General features: G+C 37.2%; 1 protein-coding gene across 1 annotated transcript; it reads right to left on the bottom strand.

Moving 5' to 3' along the window:
• Positions 1-5,810: 5,810 nt before the first annotated feature.
• LOC144316725 (patched domain-containing protein 4) lies at positions 5,811-10,075 on the bottom strand. The gene is made up of 2 exons (XM_077902612.1): positions 10,030-10,075; positions 5,811-7,444 (listed from the first exon to the last, which is right to left on the bottom strand). Exons 1-2 carry the CDS (start codon positions 10,073-10,075, stop codon positions 5,811-5,813), a joined length of 1,680 nt encoding a protein of 559 aa, XP_077758738.1.
• Positions 10,076-23,316: the final 13,241 nt, after the last annotated feature.

The following is a 23,316-nucleotide window of genomic DNA, read 5'->3' as shown; positions in this document are numbered from 1 at the left end:
AAACCCTAGTTGGAATAAATACAAACATGTGACATGGAACAGGAATCCTATGCCCTGGGGATGATGCTCTCACTCCTCTGTTTCTAAAGTTTCTTTCTGATTTGTAAGGCTTCATAATTAGCATGACCCTTGAACACTATCTTAAGGAAAACTTCAGCTGGGAAAAATAGTAGGGACTGGCTTTCTATAATTTATAGAAGTGCAAAATTAGCCATGATTTTTTAAATAAATATTTTAATATTATATAATATTTTAATAAATATTATATTAAAAATATCTACCTTATAGAAGTTCTCAGTTTAGGATATAAGTTCATTTAATTTTGATAACATCTTTAAAGGTGCAGAAGAGATATAATTATCCACAGACTAGTCATCTGTACTATTCTAGTATATGGTTTTTGACCGTATATATTTCTGTCTTTAAATAGTTTTCCATTTTATAAAAAAAGTAAGTGACTTCTCTAGGAGTAACAGAGAGGTCCACATGAAGTACAGAGAAAACATCAAAAAATTATTTGTTATGTTTCAAAGATACACAAAATCAAAGAATGCCAGCAGCCATCTCTGGGAATGAATAATGCCTATCTGGGTGCTTACTTGAAGCTTCTTTTCAAGGAGTCTCCCTAGTACTCCACTTTTTCCCACTGAAAAATTTATGTCTCTGGTTCATGCATGGAAATTCAGGAGCACTTCCTTGCAAAGATCAGGTTATGAATTTGACAAATGAGAAGGCAATCTTCAAGTGAAATATATTTGCATATGATCAATTTTACTAGCAGTTTTATAATCTGTAGTGTTGAGGCACCATGCAATTCTCTGTGCTATATCCTAAATTCTAAAATATATGGAATTTCCCTACCTATTCTATCACATCTACTTATAGACACCTTGATTTCTAGGCATGTGGGCTCATTTCTCAGGATTCCTTCAAACTTATTTCAAATGTTACCTGACCCAACTACACAAAACTTTAAACACAGAGCACCACCTCTTCCCCTTCTAACTAAAACATGATGGTGGGCCTGACCTTCCCATTTAGTTTAGAAATCAAAGAAATTTCCTGCTATTAAACCTACAGATAGTTCTTCCCATGGTAGACCTGATGCACAGAGTCTTTGTTGCTTTCATTTATGATCTTGCAGCTTTCATTTGGATAAATACATTTAGAATCATGATTTTGAAGACAGTCTAGTAAGAAAAAAATTAGCTCATTTCCCCTATACAATATATTGGCAGATCATTGCTTAAAAGGGTTTTTGTAAATCCCTGTACTGCAGTGATGATGCTGAATCTTATTTTCAATTCAAATGGGGAGATTCCAAGGGCATATCAATTCAGCTATAGACAGGTTTTGAGTCAATGTCATAAAATTTGTCACAAAATTATTTTGTAACACACATAAAGACATAATTTTTGTTTCTTTGTTTTGTTTTTGAAGGGAATAAAAGTGCTTCTTTTGGAAAAAAATGACAGTTTTTGGGTTCACATTTGAAAGGATTATCAATACCATTGGCAGACACCAAAAGAACAGAGAGATCCCTCTAGAAAGAGTTTGAGCAAAATCATTGAGTTCTCCAACTCACAGGAGAAAAGATCTAAATTCCAGTCTCAAGGTGTTGTATTTTCTGGTTCACCATGAGATCAGCAAACATAAGACATTAAAGTATGAGTAATTACTGACTAACACAGGATCTGCTATGTCGTTTACCTGGAAGCCAGATTTAGCCTCTAGGATTTTCCAGAGGACATTCAAGAAGAGGTTGCTACCATTGACACCCAGGAAAGGCAATTTTTAAATTGTTCCCCTTGGGATGAAACTTTCTGTGAACTTTAGGCCTTTGGGACAAAACCTACAAGGCATTTATGAATAGCTGATATGAGAATTTTAATAAAAGTTGCAATAATCATGAAAATAGTGTTTTTAAAAATCTATGTACTATTAGTAACAATGCATGCATAGTGCCAGGCATTCATAACTATTTGGTTATAAAAATATGTGACTGTAATTATGGTACTTACAGTCAACTTATAAAAATACATGTAATTCTGAATGGCAATAGTTAATCCCTAGCTCTAACCATGAACCTGGAAGGATTAGAGGATTATTATGGGAAAGTGCATGGGTAATTACAAAATGGACAAAGCTCTCACCCTCTCGAATTCAACATTCAAGAATGGCTATTCTAGTATTGTAGGAGCTTCATTTGTCCGAATTCTTCTACCCTCACAAGGTAAAACCCAAATTATGTGGAAATAAATAGGGACCAAATGGGAAAGGAACACATGATACAACCTTGGTGAAGAATAATTCTTTCATAGAATATTCATGCACAACTGTCAGAGAGGTTTCACTTCCCATGGAAAAATACAAGAGATTATACTTAAGCATACCTTTCATTTAAAAATGTTAGGCATGGGGGTTAACCAAATCTTTCCATAATTTAGGTGAGTACCTTTTTGGAGCTTATTAACCATTGTGGAGAATGGAGTTCTTATGCCATTTTCTACTTCAAATTTATATTCTGATGGAAGAAAACAAATCCATATTGCAGTTTAAATTCAGAAAAGGTAGTTTTGTTTTTTTTTTTTTTTACAAACTTTTAAAATCTCTCGCTTTAAGAGAAAAACACATTTCAGCAAAATACAATATTCGACATATATGAGATACTTCCCATGGGTTCTTTTCTTCCAGGAGTTGATCGGTCATCTTCCAGCAGTAGGTATGTTCTCAATTTGAACACCATCATATTTCACAAATGGACAAAATTATGGCAGTAAACTTGAAAAAGTAGGGAGAGTTGCACATAAGCTACCAGAAAAGGCAGAGGTTGGGCATTACCTGCAAATCATGATCTCATATGTTAAAATGTATCTTGACATTCAGTAATTGGAATTTTTGGAAATATCTGTTGCACAGTGAGGTTGGGAGGTCAGATGATGCTCATTTAGATTCCTTACAGGCTTAAATTATTTCCTGAGACTGAGCAGGGGCATTTTGGGTGATAGATTAACTCTTCCAGAACAAGAAATTCCATTTCAATAAATTATTGCTCCAGTTCACTAAAGAGTATCATGGTGTCCTGGAAAAGAACGTCCCTTCCAAAATTCCACCCCTCTAGTCACTCGAACAATGGGAAATTCACATTTACCATACTCACTTTGATCCTTGAAGTCATAAGCAAAAAAAGAACTGTTTTCCCTCATCCAGAGACTGTCTAGATGGAGATATGATATTGGAACTGCCCTGGTGGTTTGGCAAACTATGCCACCATCCTCATATGCATTTGGCAACTGGCATGCTTGATTCTTTCTTTATAAATCAGCCTGCCAATCTTCCTTGAGTGTGGCATCGTCTAAATTAATCAAGAAATAAATGACCCTAATAGGCAAGCTTTTTATAGGTTGGTAAATGAATGGAGAATGGCATACCTCAGGAAGAAATGGAGTAATAGTTAATAAAATGTCTCAGCTGATTATGGCCATCTTTTGAAAGGGATGAAAGGCAAATCTTCACAAGTGGTGAGTAAACTATGAAAGAAGAATCCTCCTCCCTCTTCCCAAAACCCAACTCTCCAGAAATTTCTACTTCAGATATGAGATCATGGTCTGCAGGTCTACTAGTGTCAAATACCATTTCATTCTAGCAGAGCCATTCAGGAGGCAAAAGGCTAGGGATATCTGTGACATGAACTTAACAAATGATGTGAGAACAATAGCTATGCTTATCGCAATTGTTTTCCATACTCGATCTATTGATATTCTGCCCACATGAATGCAATTGAGAAGACATGAATCATTCTAATAGAAACTCAGTAACCTCAAGGTAGGACAAAGCAAACTTCATTTACTAAAATAAAATTTGGTTAAATGGTTTTCATTTTAGGGGCAGTTCTTTCCCTTAATATCCTGATAAACTCCTTATTCAGAAAGTACATTTGTTTTGTCATTTTGTTACTTCATTAATCTATTGACTTCATTTCCAAAGACTGTAACCAGAATTAAATGGTCTGTATCTCTTTTCTGAACCTAACTGAGTCCAGGAGGTTTTTCCTTTTCTTCCCCCATTCCTCAGATTTTAATATTTTAGATTCAATTAAAATATACAACCAAAGTTGATGGGAAACAGTAGCTCTCTTCCAGGTAAGAGAGGTTACTAAAAGATTTTATAGTTACTGGACATTTGTTCAGTCCTACCTGAAAATTAACTTATTTTACTGCTTGGCATGGGAAAAGGCATTTTCTAGTAATTTTCTGTGACAGGAAGCACAGCATTAATATTAATCCATGTAAGCACCCAACAGACTAAATCTATCTGCTGGGGAGCAGTTTGACATGTTAACTCAATGAAAACATTTACTTCGGTACTTTTTAGGAGAGAATTCAGCAGCAGTTACAGTTAATATGCCACCTTGGAGAGCTACGAACACCCTACGTGATGGCCAACCGAGGAACACTTTCCAGGTCACAAGAACAATGATATTGCAAGAAGCTACAAAACAATATTGCAGTAGTTATAGTAACCACTACTGTAGTGATCATGGCCTGATCAATGTGCCAAATATTAATGCAAGGAGCACACTAGACTTTATAGGATTAGGATATTTTCCTTATGCTAAGAACCAGTTGGTGGTGCATGATGACTGGTGATGATACATTTATTCTGTTTCATTCTATGACGCCTCCTAGTTAGATCTCCTTTCTCCTACATTAATTATCTGTATTCCATGGCAGTATATTTTCATCATCTAAAATGAGAGCACTATAACTATGGTATTTCCCAGCTGTCTTTCACACACACACACGTACACACATGCACGATTACACACATGTATGGACAATATGTATAAAATGCTCATTTTCAGTGGGTAAGCTCTCTGAAGGCAGTCAAATCAGCCTTCCCAAATATAGAGAATCATTCAATGCCGATGAAAAGCCTTATCAACTATTTAGCTCCAACATGAAATTTTAACACTTGTCCATGCAGTGATTGATTTAAATGCCTTTTGTGTTTTTTTACTAAAGTCATCCAAAACTGGAATCTCAAAGTCTGACATCATATGTAGAATTGAATAGGCTCACATCTCTGTTTTTCTTCTTTTTTCACACAGTTGACTAAAACCCTTGCTGTTGAAACATGAGTTGACTTTGAATTGCCATTAATTCGTCTATATTTGGCTAAGGCTGATTTGACTTTTTAGAGAAAGGCCAGCCCATCTGCAAATGGACACTTTCTTCCACACAAACATCAATGTACACTAAAGACAAGTCTAGGTATATGTATATATGGCATATATACATATATATGTACATGTAAAATGGATTGGGAAGTCCTTTGGTTTAGACAGGATTAAATATGTACTTCCCAAGTGCATAGGTTTCCTTTGACCAACCTGTTCAAAACACAAATAAGAGAAGTGCCATGGCAATTTTGACATTTCCTATCATCTTCCCTATTTAGAGGCCTCCTTTCCTCTCCTCTCCATTTTTTTAAGCATTCTATTTTTGAAAGCAATTAGAGCTTTTGGCCTTCTAACACCCCATTGGTTTGTCCATTCCTTGGAAGAGCTCCAAGATCACATCCACAAACTTATCTTTAGTGGAGAACAAGGTTGCAAAGAACATTTCCCTCTTCCTTGATTCTGTCTTCCCCCCAAGAAGTGGACACCTTGATGTGTCATGAACAATTCACTCTTGATCTGACTTTCCTTGTTACCCCTGGCCAGCCCAAGCATCTGAGGTCTGAGCTCTACTCTCCCTGCATCATTGTGCAATACTGGAAAAGAAAAAGAATCCATTTGTCTACACCCTTCAGACTGTAGTGACATGATCAGGGTTCTCTTGAATTTCTATGCATTCAATTTCCTCTCTCTCCTTTCGTTTGGCGCGTTTCTTTTTCTTGTGGTGCTTTTTGGAAGGGGGGAAAAAGGTTAGGAACACAGGTAAGATAACAAAACAGTGCAGAAGTGTGCAACCCCCAGTGAGCAGCAAGCATTTGAACAGTGTGAAGGTCAGGTTCGAAGGCACAAATAGGAGGGGGACCAACCCAATAAGAAAAGAAGTAACATTTTGCAAAATGGCTGTCCCATGCTCTTGTAGGGAGCTTTTTATACATTGTGTTCGGGTGTGCTCAGTTGCTAATACAAATGTGTAAAGCAGTGGTGCACAGTGGTCAATGGCAAAATTTAAAGTGTAGATAAGGCACAAGATAGAAATGCAATCCATGTCGACGTTCCATAATGTCATTAAGCCCAGAACGCCCAGCTCAATTGAGGTGACGCTAAGAATTAGCCAGAAGTTTCCCAGAGGGTGGATCACTAGGAAAAAAGTCAGGATTAACACCAGGAGAACACCAAAGCCTGCAATCAGAACAGGCACTGTGACAGACAGGCCATAGTGATCCATGAACACAAAGGAGGGGTTGAACACGATGAATCGGATGCTCTTTGATAGGGACAGGGGCCTCAATTTTTCCAACACTTCTATGACTTCCTTCTGCTTGTCTCTGCTAGTCCTGGCCACCAGATACAAGCGAGAAGCAATAATGTTGTTTTCATCCCCTGCCTTGGAGAAGATGATATCGTTTCGAAAATGCTGGAATTCTGGCTTTTTTAAAAATGAACTTTGTAGGACACTGATAAAGTCACTCTTGTTATTGGCACTGATGTTGCTAACTTTCAGGAACTGGTAATACTGCTCCACCCATGACACTGCAGTGAACCCACTACAGAGTCTCCGCAGATCCTCCTGGACGCTGCTGTTCCAGTACTCCAGGGGCTCGTAGATGTAGAATCCTATCACTGGGCTGTAGTTGCTGAAATATTTCTGCTGAACCATGGCATAGGAAACGCTCGGGGAATCACTGGCTAGTAGATTGATGATGTTGGCTCTGTCACTGATCTGCAAGCACCCCATGAAGGAGAAGGAGGCATATATGAGATAGAGGATGACAACAAATGGCTTCACGTAGATATTGGTAATCCATTCATTGTAATGTTCGCGGAGGAAGTGCTGAATGAAATGGTGCTGGTAGGGGTTCGTCTCATGATGGGATGTCTGTTGATGCCCATCACTCATCACTGTCTGGAACCACACTGGTTTGCGGTCCAGGTATTCTGCAGAGGGGATCTTACAGCAAAAGATGCTATGGTAGCGGTTTTGCTCGAGTTGGCCAGCAAAGACCAGACAGGAGCCAAAGAATGAGAAAATGTAGAAGTAGTTCAACAGAATGGAGACACACATGTTCTGACAGAAGACCTTCACAGCCTCTATGTTTGTGAATGGGCTGGCACCCATGCCAAAGGTAATGAAGTACAGGGAGCTGGTCATGGTATAGGTGACCATCACATCAGAATAGGCATCTGCCACCCTGTCTTTGAAGGGCAAATTCTCTCTTGTTCTCCGCCATCCAGACAGAAGCTCAAATACTCCTTTAGTTCCATGACCTAGTTTTTTAAAAAAAGAAAAAGAATAATTGTTTTTATTTCCTCCTATGGTTCAAGTGAATTCTTTATAGATTATCTATGCTAAGCAGTGCTTTAAACTCCAGTCTGCAAAATGCCATGATCCTCCTACCAGGGTCTCAAAATTTGAGTTACACAACGGGATATATTTAGTTCCTGTGCCCACTTCGGCAAAGTCCAAATTCATTGGTATTCTGGGTAAAACAAAACATGTGTTATCTGTCTTATTGATTCAACAAGTCATAAATGCAATTAACATTATTATGTTATTTTCTCACCCTGCCCACATGTTGTCTCCCTAAATGAGTCACGAATCGCGAATGGCAGGGAGTGTCATTCATGCATCTCCAAATGCCCCTCGACACCAATTGAATGCTTGATCAACTGATGCATTGACTGATAATCCCTAACCTCCACTTGAAGCTGACTTACATACTGTTTTAGGAAATCATAAGATGATTTTAAACACTTAAAAATCACTTTACATTGATTTTACGATGTTCATAATCTGCTTGGTGGCCAAATGGCTTAGAAACCAATTCCTATAGATTTGATTAATTAACATTAGATGTGAATTGAAAAAAAAACCTGCTAGGTCACATAAAAGACAGGGCAAAACCTTCAGGGTGACAGATCACAGCAAGCATTTCCTTTGGGCTCCTCACAGAGCTTTTATTCACGCAGTATGGATGCTAACGGTTGCTTCATTAAAGTGGATGGGGAATGCTTCTTTTTGATCAACTTCTGTGCACTCTTTAATAAGGGTAAAGAAGAAAAAGCTTCATTCAACAAATATTACTTGAGCACTTGCTATGTACCAAATACAGTTAGTTAGATACTGAACTGTTCCCCCGCCTCCCACCATGCTCCCCTCCCTCCAGGAACTTAACACTCTTAAGATAGTACCACTTGCTTCCTTATCAGCAAAAGTTGAAAGCCACTGGGAAAGTAAAGATATCATACCATACCTTCAATTCCCTTGTTTTTACTTCCCTGAATTAGTTCTGTCAATTACCAGCCACAATATATCAATTGCTAACTTTCTGAGTGAGTGAAAATTTCAAAGATCACTCTTGCCCTTGTCGGCAAAACGATACTACACACAACCTTTTCTATGAATGGATACAAGCTGTGTTTGGGCTCTTCTCCAAGAAATCCATTAGACAAAAATGTGGCTTGAAGGCATAAAATGACCTAGTTCAAGAAAACTCGGAAAATGGACTTTGTGCGGCACCTGAATGTTGTAGCATTTCACTTAGTAATGCTTTAACAAACATGATGGATGAAATCTTACTATAACTACTGATCTTGTGTTGTTGATAGGGTTGCTAATAAGCCTACATAATTTTTCCCATTCTTTGTTACTTTTATTTGGGACTGCGATGGCACAGTTAAAAATTATTTCTCAGCTTACCTTTCAACCAGAGGTGGCTTATGTGACATATTTCTGGGTAATGTAACTGATGGTCACCTTAAGATGGTTATTAGAAAACCAGAAGGAGCTTTGCCCTAAATGGCATCATGGAGCCACCAATAAGAGCCATAGTCTACCATCTTCTCTAAGTCTCTTTAGAGAGAGTCAAATCTCCATTTGTCTAAGCCACTGGAAGTACAGTTATTACATGCAGCTGCATCTATTCCTAACCAACAAAGTTTTTTGGGTAAGTTAACAATTCTGAAACGTGTTTTATGAGCATCTAAGAATTCTTGCTTTATAGTTAGACTATAGTATTTATGGGTTTAAATATGCCTAATACGAATATTTGATTTTAAAGATACATGGGTACACCTATATTGCGAATTTTTATTAATCATTAATTGTTATTGCATTGGAGTTCTTCTTATCCTAATTATAAAGCCTATTATCCTCCAAAGTTCTCTCTTGAGTTCTCAGTCAGAAAAGATAAGTTTATCCTAGCAAGTAGAAAGGTTAGGCAAATTACATTTAGGTATAAGATAAGTTTTTGTTTGTTTTTATTTTTTTTTTGCAGATTTTTGGGATTTAATTACTGGCCCAACATATATGTAAGTTAAGTCTAATGATTTTTTTAAGTCTACTGATTCTTGTCATTAATTCTTTATTTCTGTCTTCTGCAAGATTCCTTGACCAAAAAGAATACTTGTTATTTCATTCCCTTGATAAATATGTAATATTAGGATATTAGCTGAAGTAATTAAAATAATTCCTTAATTAGAGCTCTTCTCTTCTGAAATGAGGACTCTTGCTATCTTCGTAGTCATAAGGAGGGAAAAGGCTACATGGGGCTGCAGCTAAATTTGTCTTCCTTTGCTAATGGTCACTTTTATGGAATATTAGGTACACTATGTAGGTCAGATTGTTGCTTTATATAGTACAAAGGTCTGTACGTGTGGGAAGATGATGCTAAATCGTTTTAGGTTAAGTAACCACTCTAAGTGTGATAAAGACTGAAAACAAAATTTCCAAACTTTGGAGAGGGCATATTTTATCCCATTCACAGGTTTAGATATTTTACAGGCCATTCCTACTGATACTCATTTGATTCTCACTGTAATCTGGCCATTTCCTAGCAGTTCAGATCTATTACCTGCTTCAGCCATGGTAGCCTTTGCTCTCCCTGTGAACCCGTCCATGATCAATCCTATCTTCTTAGTTTTATTCATGCTATTTTCTCTGCCTTACAAGACCTTCTCCTCATTGCTGGTCATATGGAAATTCTGTCCATCGGTCTGCTAAGTATGAGCTCAATTCTCTAATTTGCTGGGAAGCCATCTCTGACAATTCCAGACATAATGATTTTTTCTCCTCCTTAAAGTCTTACCGCACTAATTAGTTACTCATTTTGGCACACAACCATGCACTGTTTTGCTCTGGAACAAAATGGTGTTCTTAGGATATGTTTTTTTTCTTTGATTAGATTGCGAGGTCTTCAAGGTCAGAGAGTACATTTGATGTTACTTTTATACTCTGCAGAACACCTGGAACTTAAGTGATAGATGCCCAGAAGATGTCCACTAATCTCTTGTTGAATTCAATCAAGTTTTGATTCTAGATGGGTCAAAGAAATGTATTGTTTAATTGCTTTTTCTGAAATTTATTATGCATCTTTATATCTACATTAGTTGTGTCCAGAAGAGCTATACACTTTTAATTCAATTCAACCCAATATATATTTGTTATACACAAAGACCTCTACTAGTCAACATATAAAACATAAAGGTAAATAAGAAACACAATATTTTCCAATATCTGTCAGAACAGAACGTCATTTTTTACTTGGGTAATTCTGAGACAGAGAGCATAGCTTCTAATACATATGAATTTTAGAAGCAGTCCCATAGGGTGGTCAGAAACATTCCTATCTTCTAACTAGATGCCAGTAGCACACCCCACAGTTGTGACCACCAAATACATCTCCAGACATTGCCAAATGCTGACTGGGGGACAAATTACCCCTGATTGAGAATTACTGGTATAGTCAAAAGAAAAAGATAGTATACACACACACACACACACACACACACGCTTTAATCACCTTTTTCTGATTATAAAAACATGACATATTTCCATAAAAAATTTGTGAAAGATGGAAAAAATAATGGTGAAAAAATTGTTTCATAGTCCTATAACACAGATAATTGCTGTTAACAATTTTGTGTATTTTTTCCAGTTTTGTATGTATGTATTAAACTTACTCAACCATCCATCCATCCAGACTGGTAACTACTTAGTTATTTCATGGAACAGGGATCCTGTAAGAAGAAATTAGAATTTGGGATTACTCTTGCTGCTGTTCATTTGGCTCCTGTCAACCATAGAGAGCCTATTTTTAAACCTCTGAAGTATTTGCTCTCTTGGTTTCTTGCTTTGTACTTTGGTTTCCGTTCTGAGGCTGATACCATTTTTTGAATATCAGCTTACTTGAAAGAAGCCTTAACTCTCTATCATAGCTTTTTAAAAGGGCATATGCACTATTTTTCCATTGTCACTGAGGGTCCTATTCCAATTCAGACAAGATACCTGCGATCAATCTCAGATAATGATGATAGAACACATGTGAATGTGACTTGCCTCACCAAACAAGGACCTGAACTGATTCTATTATATTTCTTCTTGGTACCTTAGTCCTGACAGTTCTTTGCTTCTGTCCCATTCTACCAAAATCCTTAAGTCTTACCTAAGGCCTAAGTTTGTATTACGAACAATTCCATTCAAGTTGCTGACTGGTGAGAGACATGTATATGAGCAATCATATTAGAATACCGTAATAAGTGGCTCAACTGGGACATTATTAGATAACTAATCTTCCTCTCGGCAAAGTTTCAGGAAGGAACAGAGAGAGCACTTTTAGGAGTAAAATGCTTTGGACAGAGCTGGAACTGGGAGAAAAATTCAAGGAGGGAAATGAATCAGAATAAAAGATTTGTGTGTATGTGTGTGTACTGAATATTCCAAAAGTCTTTAGGGATGTTGTTGGGAGGCCTCTTTCCAAATAGAAGAAAATGGAAGCATTTTGCAATAACAAGCAAAACTTATGTAACATCTGGCTAATCTACTCTATTTAACAATAATTTAACAAGTTTTGCTATTTACAATGGATGAGTATGGAAAAAAAATGAGGATTATGTGGATCCTTCTTTTGGTCATGGCATTGCAGGTCAGCCAGAGGGAAAAATCTTAAATGGTTAAAATGTAAAAACATGTATTTAAAAAAAATTCCATTTATTTATTCATGAGAGACACAGAGAGAAGCAGATACATAGGCAGAGGGAGAAGCAAGCTCCTTGCAGGGAGCCTGATGCAGGCCTTGATCCCAGGACCCTGGGATCATGACCTGAGCCGAAGGCAGATGCTCAACCACTGAGCCACCCAGGTGCCCCTAAAAACATGTATTTTTGTTACCAAATAAAACTGATTTCAGTCCTAAATGAGTTGAACAATATTCAGAACTGGTTATAATTCCATTTGAACCTGAAGTAGACACTTTACAACTAAAGAGGACTTCTAAAGTAAGATAGATTTCTGAGAACAGATTCCTTCCCACATTTAACAACATTTCTTTAAACTCCAGCATTTCAGTGTGAACTTCACGCTGTGGTTGCACCTACGGTGCTGTAGGAAAACTCGGGTGACATGGTTTGGCCCAAAGTGACTTCCTTCAAAGGGATGTTATTCATTTGTAAATTGAATATAAATTCTACAGTTGCCATTTTAATCCCAAATCCAATCTCTTCCAAACCCAGAATTCCAAAGAAAATACTTTTAACAAGGGTTAAATCCAATCAGAACTAATTGTAACTGATTCAATTAGTGCTCCCTACTGGGTTTTTCTTGATATATTGCTCTAATAAGCACCATCTGTGAGTTTCTAATTCTTTCTAATCAGCTGAATTAGAATTCTCTTCATTTGCCTTGAGATGATGTACTAGTGGGCCTCCCTTTATACTTGAATATGTCAAGCCTTCAGAAGGTCATGAGAGTTTGACATCTCCTTTTTCAGTGACATCAGAAATAAAGGTAAAAATAATATTCCTTCTTATGACCTGCTCCAGAGAAATTTTTTTTACTTTCTCTGAGCATTTATTCCTGCTTTGGTTAGCTATGCCTTCAGTAATTGGGTTTGTGGAAATCACCCCTGAGTTCAGGTGGAAATGAGTATTTTAATTTTCTATTGGGCTCTAAGGCTATATGACTTCCCCATACCAATCAAATGAATAAATAGTGAATAAAAAAAAAATCCAGTCAACTGAACCAGTAATCCAGCTAACAGCAGCAGCAAAACGAAATCTGGGTACTGAATCATTTTGAGTTACCATTCACTTGTTCAGTGTTACACAGGATCCTTATCCATTGTTCCTTCTGCTTAGTTAGCTGTTCCTACTTCTATTTTAAAGATACCACGAGCATGATCTCATCTCTAATGCCTTCTGCTTGCCCTCTTCATCCCTAACTCAGATGCTTAGAAGCCTTTCTGTGTTCCAACACATATGGTAGCGCTTACTACTACACCCAACTAAAATTATCTACTGGTATGCCTGTTTTTCATGTAAGTCTGTAAGTTCCTCACTATCTATGTTAGGCACTGTCATTTCTATTTTTGTATTTCAATTATTTGACACTGATTGGTGTTCAACAAATGTTTGTGAATTTGAATTGGCCATGATCTGTGTCTAGTCTTAAAGGTATTTTTAAGTGTTCTTCCAAAGATTATTACTCACAGCTCTATATCCAGCATAAGCATCTGTGAAATATAATTTGCCTCATTTTACTGAAAAGGACATTTGCTGAGTGTTACTCCGTGATTCTATGGCAGAGGTGGTGATAGATATCAATGACGTTCAATTGCAAAATTAGCATGTAATTAATCAATTTGGCTGGTTCAGCATTATAGATGTCTGTGAAGAATGGAATATGAGATTATAAAGCTTGTTCTAAATTGTTATTTGGCAGGATAGAAATGAATCTATAAGATACCTTCTACCTAAGAGAGAGATTTTTTAGACATTTTCTAAACCCAGTGTGTCTAACCTAGATGTGATGATCAATGTGTATTTGTAGACTGATTAATTTAAATCAGAATAAATAGATGATTATCAAGCTCTGTTCATAAAGATGGCCAAGGATTTTGCCTTTTGATACCTATAGAGCCCCAAAAACATAGGGTAGGAAGTTATTTGATAGGAATATCTAAGCCACTGTTGCCAGGGGGCATATTGGATTGTTTTACCAGAAACTGTGATGATATTGTGTAATGAGGGGAGGGAAGGTCTAGCTTCATATCAAGCAGGAAGCCACTTCTCTTGAAATGTCCCCATCCCAGTACAGAATGAAGCAGGCTCAATCAGAGCGTAAAGAGGTGGCATATTGCAACGAAAAGAGGAATTCAAAATGAATCTGAACAGACACTCATCTCTCAGCATTTAGCAGGAGGTTAGAGGATTTCATTGTGTCCCTAAGAAGAAAAAAATGGGATCTAGTAACCTTCACATTGTACGGTTTTCAATGATGTTGTGTATTTTATACATATCTTAATGCATAGAAAAGGGTAGTCTCACTCCTGAGTTGCATTCCATCATTTTTGCTAATTTATGTTGTATTTCTGCATTAAGTTAAATTGAAAAAATCTAGTATGCATGTGTATGTGTGTTTCCTCATACACACACGTATATTGTTTTAAAACCTGGTGACTATTGCTGCTAAGGTTTTAATACTCCAAGTGGGCAAAATTAGGTAAGTAACATGATTTGGTATTGTGGTTAGTAGCACAAAAGTAGCCAAAGCCAGACGGCTTGAGTTTGTTTTTTTATTTTTTTAAAGATTTATTTATTTGAGAAAGAGAGAGAGTGAGAATGAGTGTGGTGGGTGGGTTGAGGGGCAGAGAGAGAGAGAGAGAGGGAGAGAGAATCCTGAAGCAGCTTCCCTACTGAGCAGCTGAGTGTGGAGCATGATGAGGCTCAATTCCAGGACCCTGAGGTCATGACCTGAGCTGAAATTAAGAGTCCGATGCTGAGCCAATTGAGCCACCCAGTCACCCCCATATTGCTTGAGTTTAAATTGCAGGTCTCTTTCTTCCTAGTTCAGTGACCTTGAGTAGGTTATTTTTTTAAACATTCCATTTCTCAGTTTCCTCTTTTATGTAATGAGATGACAATGCAATGAGATGACTACCTTATAGGATTATTATGAGTTTTAGATAAATTTACATATGTACTGAGCATACAGTAGTGCTATTTTGAATGGAAAGAAAAGTTCAGCGCTGGCAACTGCAGGATGCTTGCATGGAGAACATTCCCAATCATTTGAGTTGGAGTGCCACTTCTGAATGCAGCTTGGTTACCACTGTCTTTACCGCCACAGCTGAGTTGGCTTTTGAGAGGGATCCCCGGTGCTCTCTTTTCAGTTTTCCTTATTGCAGGGCCTCAGTGCTGCCAAAAGCTGAAGCAGCCCTGCAGAACCAGCACACGTACGATGGCCTGCTTTCCTGTCCTTTCCCTTTCTCTGGTGTTCCCATTCAGGGAAAAAAGGCTGTGAGCAAAGTTTTTTTTTTTTTTTCTCAGTGCTTTCAATATCGTTCAGGTTCTATGAAGTGAATATACATTATTTTTAGAAAGAGAAAAGCAGCCCTGACATCTGAGTGCTGTCAAGTTGGTCTTGGGTGTTGCCAGGAGCTGCTGGGCTTAGTGTTATCCTGCTGACCACAGTCAGCCTGGAAGAACTGCATCAGAGAAGACCAGTCTGTGACTGGGATGGACTGAGACCAAAGAAGACCACTCCATAATTATGACTGAGTATAAGCAAAACACAAAAAGCCAAAATGGACCAAACATCCTCTGATATCAAGAGTTGTAGGAATGATTGCCATTTCTTTACCAATCACAGCTTAGTCTTGATCTCTTGGTCTCCAGTCTGGTCTTCTGGCCTTCTAGGTATAAAGATTATTAAGATAGCTGATCATCCAATTATCCTCTCTTCTTGACAGTAAGCAACCATGCTACTTTGAACCCTCGTCCAAACCACCTAACACTTATAAAAGTCATAGAAGTCCATTCTAATACCCTATTCCTCATTGCTCCATGGTACCCAATGGTATGTGTTCTTCCTCAATAATGAATCAATTAACCCAAATCCGTTCAATTATAGTAGGATTCCTGGTGGACTTTGTTTGGAGGGCATTGCCATTTTATTATACTTTTGGAACACAAAATAAATTAAAACTTTTATTGTTATAGGAGTTAGAGCAGGAGTACTGAGTCAAAGTTAAACCCTGGTGGACTTGAATTTCCAAACCAAGGGATCGCCTGCTGATGGAAGAAATATTTTTGTTGCTTTATCAGTGAAAAAACAAAACAAAACAAAACAAAACACAACAGTTGACCACGTAAGAAGTGGGAAGATGTTCTGAGAGGAAGATAACACAGATACTAATATAGGGAAAGTGAGGAGGAGCCATGTGGAACTAAAAAGGTTGTTGTTTGAAGTGAAGAAGAGCGATTAGTGGAAGAAGGGTGGTTGTGCTGAAAATCTTAGAATTGTCAACAAAAGTGGATTTGTAGTTTGTAAACTAAACACAAACATATGCTTAAAAAAAATCAAGACCAAGACTAAGGGGTCATATAGAAAAAGAAAATAATAAATACAAGAATTTGTAGGAATGAATGAAAATTAAGATATAGTGTTTATTGAGGTAAAGACATTTAAAGAACAAAAATTAGTTAGAAGAATTAATTCATTTGAAGGACATTTCCTGCGTGCCTCCCATTAGGAAAATGTGGTAGAATGTCATCTTTCTGAAGTTTAATAACTCCTATTTGTCCCACTTGAAAACCACATCACATCCATATGTCTGAATTTAGCACTTCATTAATTACAAACTTTGGGGATCTTCTATCCTATAAAGAGGAAAAGTAGTGATAAATTAGGATTTCTGTAACACTGAGATCTGGAGAATGCTTTTAAAATGTCTGGTTTAATCACTGGCAAACACATTTGAAATGGAAGTAATCCTACTTAGCATACTTAAATTATGCATAGTTTCAGTTTCCTAATAAATATCGTTCAAAAGAAATCTTCAAAGTTGTAGCATGAACGCTTGTAGAAGTGTAGTGCTTCAAAGGGCAAGTTTTCTGGGAGCATCCTTGAGCATTTTGCTGCCTTTCTTACCAATGAAGATGAAATAAAAAGATCCCATGGGCTGGAATTTCTCTCTGAACAGAATAGCCTAAAAGCCAGTGGAAATTCAACTAAAACTAACCAGAAAGCTCAGGAATTGGATCATTTGAATAGTCATTAAGTTAATCAACCATAAATTCCTTTTTGATTCAACTTTTATTGCTTGATTAACTTTATTGGAGATCTCTCTAAAATGCATTAGACTTGTATTCCTCTTCTGCGTCCTGTCCTAAAGGAAGGAAGGAAGGAAGGAAGGAAGGAAGGAAGGAAGGAAGGAAGGAAGAAGGAAAAGAAAGAATGAATGAAAGGGAGGAAGAAAGAAAGAAAGGAAGAAGAAGAAAAGGCAAAATGTGTAGCAATGAAAAGAATGTACTTAGGAGTAACACATTTTAGATCCAGTTCTGGCTGTATAACCATGTGATGCGGAGAGAATGAATTATTTTAACACATCTATGTGCTTCACTTTCCTAGTCTAAAGAATGAGGATAAAATAGTACCTATTTTAAGGGATTAATGTGAAGATTAAATGAGATAATAGTTATAATGTGCCTATAGCACTGCCTGGCATACAGGAAGCACTCAATGAGTGAGCTATTATTATTTATTGAATAATAGTCTTCAGAGTTGTCATTATATTATGCACAGATAATCCAGAGGCAATATGGCATAGGGACTAAAAAGTTGCATTCTGTGGGTTTACACTTCTTCACTACCATCAATTAGGTGTATGACCTGATTAAATGAACTCGGTGGCTGGAGCTCTGTAAAATAGAATAACAATATTTGCTTCAAAGGACTACTGTGTTAAAGGAAAAACAGACACATTGATCCCTTAATACAAATACCTGGCACACAATGAGTGTTCCTGCAAATGTTAGCTGTAATCAAATAGTAGTATATAGTTGTAGAAGTGTGGGAGTTTGGATGAATGTGTAACAGGCCTAGAGAAACGTTTACAAGTTTTCTTCTCTGATTATTATCTTGAAATTTGCCTTTTTTTGTCCTTAGAAGTTAATTTTGGAAAAACACTGATTAATAAAGGGTTTTAGTTAACTGGATTCAACTAATTGTGGCATTCCTTATGTGAGTGTTCTTAATACAGAATAAGCTCATAGAGCTGCTCTCATTTAGCAGGAGGGGAGCTGAAAGGGAGCTTTCCAGCCACTGTTTCTGTGACTCACAGAGGAAACGACTGTCACTTCCAGGAGAACTCAGCAGAGCTGCTGAGCAGGTGGCTGAGTTCCATCAGTCCAGAGGTGAGAAGACCATCTCAGAAGGTCCTTGAAGTGACGAAACTGGTGTTATTTGAATGTATCCCTGATGAATACAGGCTTCTCTTTCACTTGAGGAGTCCTGCTTCTCAACCTATTTTCTAGTATTTTTTCCACTTTTAGTGGTCCACAGCTTAGCTTCGCTTTACATAGTATACACTTATCAACAAGAGTTATATCTTTTCTGATTCTTATCATAACATTTTCTTGTTAGGGGTTGATTCCCAAAGACAGCGGCTAGAGGACAGTGGGTGGGGGGAGGCAGAGGGGGCCTGAGTACAGGCTCTTGTGTTCATGCCCTAACTGGATACCTTCATGGAGACTCTCTATGTTGGTTTTCTCACATGCAAAACAGAATGCAAGCACCTACCTGGCAATGTTGGTGAGAATAATAAATGAGATAACATAAAATGTTTACCATAGTTGGTGGCACATATTAAACACTCAGTAAATATTAGTGATCACTTTTACATATGGCTGAGTGTTCCTTTGGGTCTTAGGCTATGTGTTTGTTGTGTACTATATAGCACATGGCTGTGTTTCATTCTTGAAAGTTATCAATAGAAATGACAATTAATCATGACAACATGCCAGGCCACTAAACATAGCTTCAGTGATTGAAAATTGTAGGATACTTATTGACCTCTTGTGATAAATCTTAACTCACTTTCCTCTTCAAAATCCCTACGGACTTTGTCCTGCCCATTTCCATTAGGCAAAGATTCATCAAGAAACAATAAGATACAAATGAAAAGCTCCCAGATTGCTATAACTATAAAACAGCTAACTGGACCCTAGGGAAGGATGACTTTTGGTCCTGTGACCATTAAAAAGTTCAGGGAGATACTCTGGAGGATTCTAGACCTTTGAGGTAGAGTATCATAGGAATGCTTCTTGGATAGGTTTACAAAGCCCGTGAACAAACTAATACATGTAAAAACAACAAAAACAAAAACAGGACAGAGTTTTCCATACTGGCTCTCCATGCATCACGGCTGGCCTGATTTGCCAGTAGAGTTGCCTGACAAGTTAGATTTACACTAGGAGAAGAAAGTTAAACTGCATGAAAATCTACAAGTGGAAATTGTTTCAGTCTTCAACTTGAGGATGAGTCTTCCATGAAAATAGAAATACTTCTGGGAGGATTCACCTTGTAAACATAGTGGTTCTTCATTCTTTTGGCTGAACAAGCTTGTCATATCCTTTCCTAAAATGGATATGTGTTGACAAAATAGGCTGAGTACAAAGGAAAGAGTCACTGATGAGCAGAAGGGGATCCTGAGGAATATCTCTGTATATGAATCTCATGCACTCCTCTAGTGGCATGCATATTACTTTTCCACTGTCATTTGATAATTAAGAAATGGAGTCTCAGAAGAATCCATGACATACAGTATTGACAGAGTTCTATTGGTAGTCAGGAGCAGAATCCAAATCTTTAGCCTCTTACCCCAGTGTAAGTAGACTGTGATCTTGAGAGCAGTGACTGTGTTCTGCTGTGATTCTTATATAACCATTTTGCAAGGCAACGCTTGGCACTTAACAAATAGTTATAAAACTGAGGAGTCAGTGGGTACCTCTGAGCTTCCAAGATTTGTGGTGTTCTAGTACGTTGTGGAGGGGATACTTCCTTCTCGTGTTTACAAGAAAAGGGGCGTCCATTCATTCTTATTTGGTTAGTGCTGGAGAGTCTACTTGTATTAATGGGTGAGTAAGGTAGGGTCAGGACTTACCCTCAGCTTTCTCATTCCCTACTTCTCATGTTCTCATGTTTTCATAAATAGGTGGCTTCTATCTACTGTCATTCGGGTAGTGCTGAAGACTCTACTTCCATTTCTTACTCTTACTCTTTAAACACTCTTCCAAGTACTGGGTATAGCTGATCTGATGGTTGGAGCCTGATAACAATGTATCGCTAGGTTGGCTGCTATTCCTCTAAAACAAGAGATAAGCTGAACCTCATTTCTCTATCCTGCATTACTTAGGTTAATGATGAGTAAGGAGGGTTAGGGTTTGCCCTCAGCTTCTCATTCCATGCAAAAGCACTCCTGGCTTTTTTGTTCTAAAGGCAGGTAAGTTATCCATCTCTTGTTGGTCTCCAGCACTGTCTTCTGACAGCAACTGGATTTGTGAGGAAAATCATAACCTTCCATGCAATTGGCTGCCAAAGAAATCTTAAGGGGGATGCCTTAAAGAACTAACTCTCCTTATAGGAAGGAGAGGGAAAATCTAGATAAAGGCTTTGTTAGGTAGAGCTCCCCACATTAGCCTCTGGTATGATTTAAAGTCTCCATTCCAGCTTTACCAGGAACTTTGGGAAATATTGCTCCTCCACTTACAAGGATGAAAATATGATTCTCAGCTAGCTATGTATTCTCCACTGCACAGAACCCAGCAAGGAGGAGGGCTGATTGATTGACATGACTGATTTCCCCACATTACCTCTGAAATGATCAGTGAAAGAAAATATCTTTAATTTAATAGTCTGGTACTAGTTATAGAGTAGGCATATCATAAACACTCATATTCAAGCTGCAATTTTCTTTTTTATTTGTTATTATTTCACCCTTCTGAAACAGCATTTTATATTTCTAAATTGCATTTTAAACCACCATAACCCTATATATAAAATTTTAGGTAACTTACAGAATCTTTTTGGCTAATATTAATTTTCAAAATATCTCTGTAAAGAGGACCATTCCCATAATTTGACCTGACCCTGTGCTTTTTAATTATTTCCCCCATGCAGTAATGTCTAAGAAATTTTCCTCATTGAATATGAATGGATGCATGAGATTAGCAAAAGAATATCTCAACAGTAATGCTGGAGATTCAGGGTCAGTTTAATGTGCACATGCAACCACTCACATTTATTTTCAAGGGTCATTTTAAAAAGGGCAAACACAAAGACCAGAGGGAAGCAGAAGTGCACTCATCAGCTCACTTATGTAAAAGTAAATGAGAGGATACCAGAGGCTTCTACCTTTCAATGCAATGTAGATGTCCTTCCAGTTAAAAGCAAAGTCACTTCGGGAAGACATGTGTCCCTTGCAAGAGGAGGGAGGGCATGCCACTAAGGGAAAATAGAGAGGTGAGAACAAGGGAGGAGGGAAAGAAAGAAGTGAAGAAAGAGGGAAAAGAGAAGTAAGTTTGCTTTTTTAGGTTAGGTCCCTGCTGGTCTTGGGGCCATTGGATGTCAGGGTGTCCTATTTCTCTAATCAAAAAGGTCACTCTTCTCCCTGGAGAAGAATGCAGTAAAGGGTTTGCATGAATAAATGGAAGGATTTCCTCTTAGATTTTTTTTTTTTTCCTTCGGGGAGAAGACTAGAATACTCTTCCATAAGTGGAAGAGTATTTGCTCTTACAAGAAACAAGAGATTAAATACTAAAGCAAAAGATCAAAGTAGGTACAAGTCTAGGAGGTCCTCTCCCCTATATAGCAGGGCTATCTAGTACTATAAATGACATAAATCCTGGGATTCCCCTGAGAACTTCTCCCATGTAATGCACATTGTTAAATACTTTTTTATGCTCCTCTATTGTTCTTCTCAATTTATATATTTTGCCAACTTCCTGAAGCAATATCAGATGTCTCTTTGCTTCTAAAAAACTGAACTCTCACTGTACAATGATCATTATAGATGCTTAGGAAATATTTTTGACAAAGTTAATATATTATTTTCCTGACTACTACCAAGTGGAATGATATTTGTGAAATGGCTGTGGAACCAGTAATAATTCATCATGTTCCTTAAATGTAATATAAGCATTATAGTGTACAGCTACTAAGGACTTCTGACTTCAAATTCATCTTATTGGGTATTGGAGATCAAACATTTTCTGAAATAACTTTGCTTGATGTTCTAATGGGGTTTGCGAATGAAATATTAAAAAAAGGAAGATGAACACTTCCTTTTGTTTTGAATAACCTTACTGAGATACATGACATACAATTCACCCATTTAATGATTTTTTAGTGTATTAAAGAGTTGAGCAACCATCACCACAATTAATTTTAGAACATTTCATCACCCCCAAAGAAACCCCATACCCATTAGTAGTCACTCCTCCTTCCCCATCTCCATCCCTAAACCTCCAGTCCCAGACAACCACTAATCCACTTTCCATGTCTATAGATTTGTCTACTATATGTAAATGAAGTTATACAATATTTAGTTTTTTGCAACTAGCATCTTTAGTGTAGCGTTTTCAAGGTTCACTCCTATTGTAATATGTATCAATACTTCATTCCTTTTTATGGCCAAATATTATCCCATTGTTGGCTATGCCACATGTATTTATCTATGCATCAGCTGGTGGACATCTGGGTTGTTTCTACTTTTTGGCTATTATGAGTAATGCTGCTATGAATATTTGTGTAGAAGTTTTTGTGTGAACATATATTTTCATTCCTCTTGGTTGCATACCTATGAGCAGAATTGCTGGGTCATATGATAACTCTACATTTATCATTTTCAGGAATTATCAGACTGTTTTCCAAAGGAGATGCACTACTTTACATTTCCACCAGCAATGTACTAATAGTTATAATTCTTTATAACCTCACCAACATTTGTTAATTATTTGTTATTATCTGACTTTTTAATTTTAACCATCCTAATACATATGATGTTCTCATTGTGATTTTAACTTGCATTTCTCTAAGGACTAATGAGGCTGAGCATCTTTTAAGCTTTTTGGACATTTGTTTAACTTCTTGGGATAAATATTTAAATTTTTTGCTTAAGTTTTAACTGGCTTGTCTTTTTATTATTAAGTTATAATATTTCTTTGCATATTCTGGATATAAGTCAGATCAGATATGTGAGTTGCAATTATTTTCTCTCACTAGCTGTCTTTTCATTTTCATCAAGGTATCTTTTGAAATACAAAATTTTTTAATTTGGGGAAGTCCAATTTATCTTTTCTTTTTG

The sequence above is a fragment of the Canis aureus genome, chromosome 7 (assembly GCF_053574225.1).
Source record: "Canis aureus isolate CA01 chromosome 7, VMU_Caureus_v.1.0, whole genome shotgun sequence".
NCBI classification, from domain to species: Eukaryota; Metazoa; Chordata; class Mammalia; order Carnivora; family Canidae; genus Canis; species Canis aureus.
Note: the sequence above shows the minus strand (reverse complement) of the source record. Positions and strands in the feature narration are given on the sequence as shown.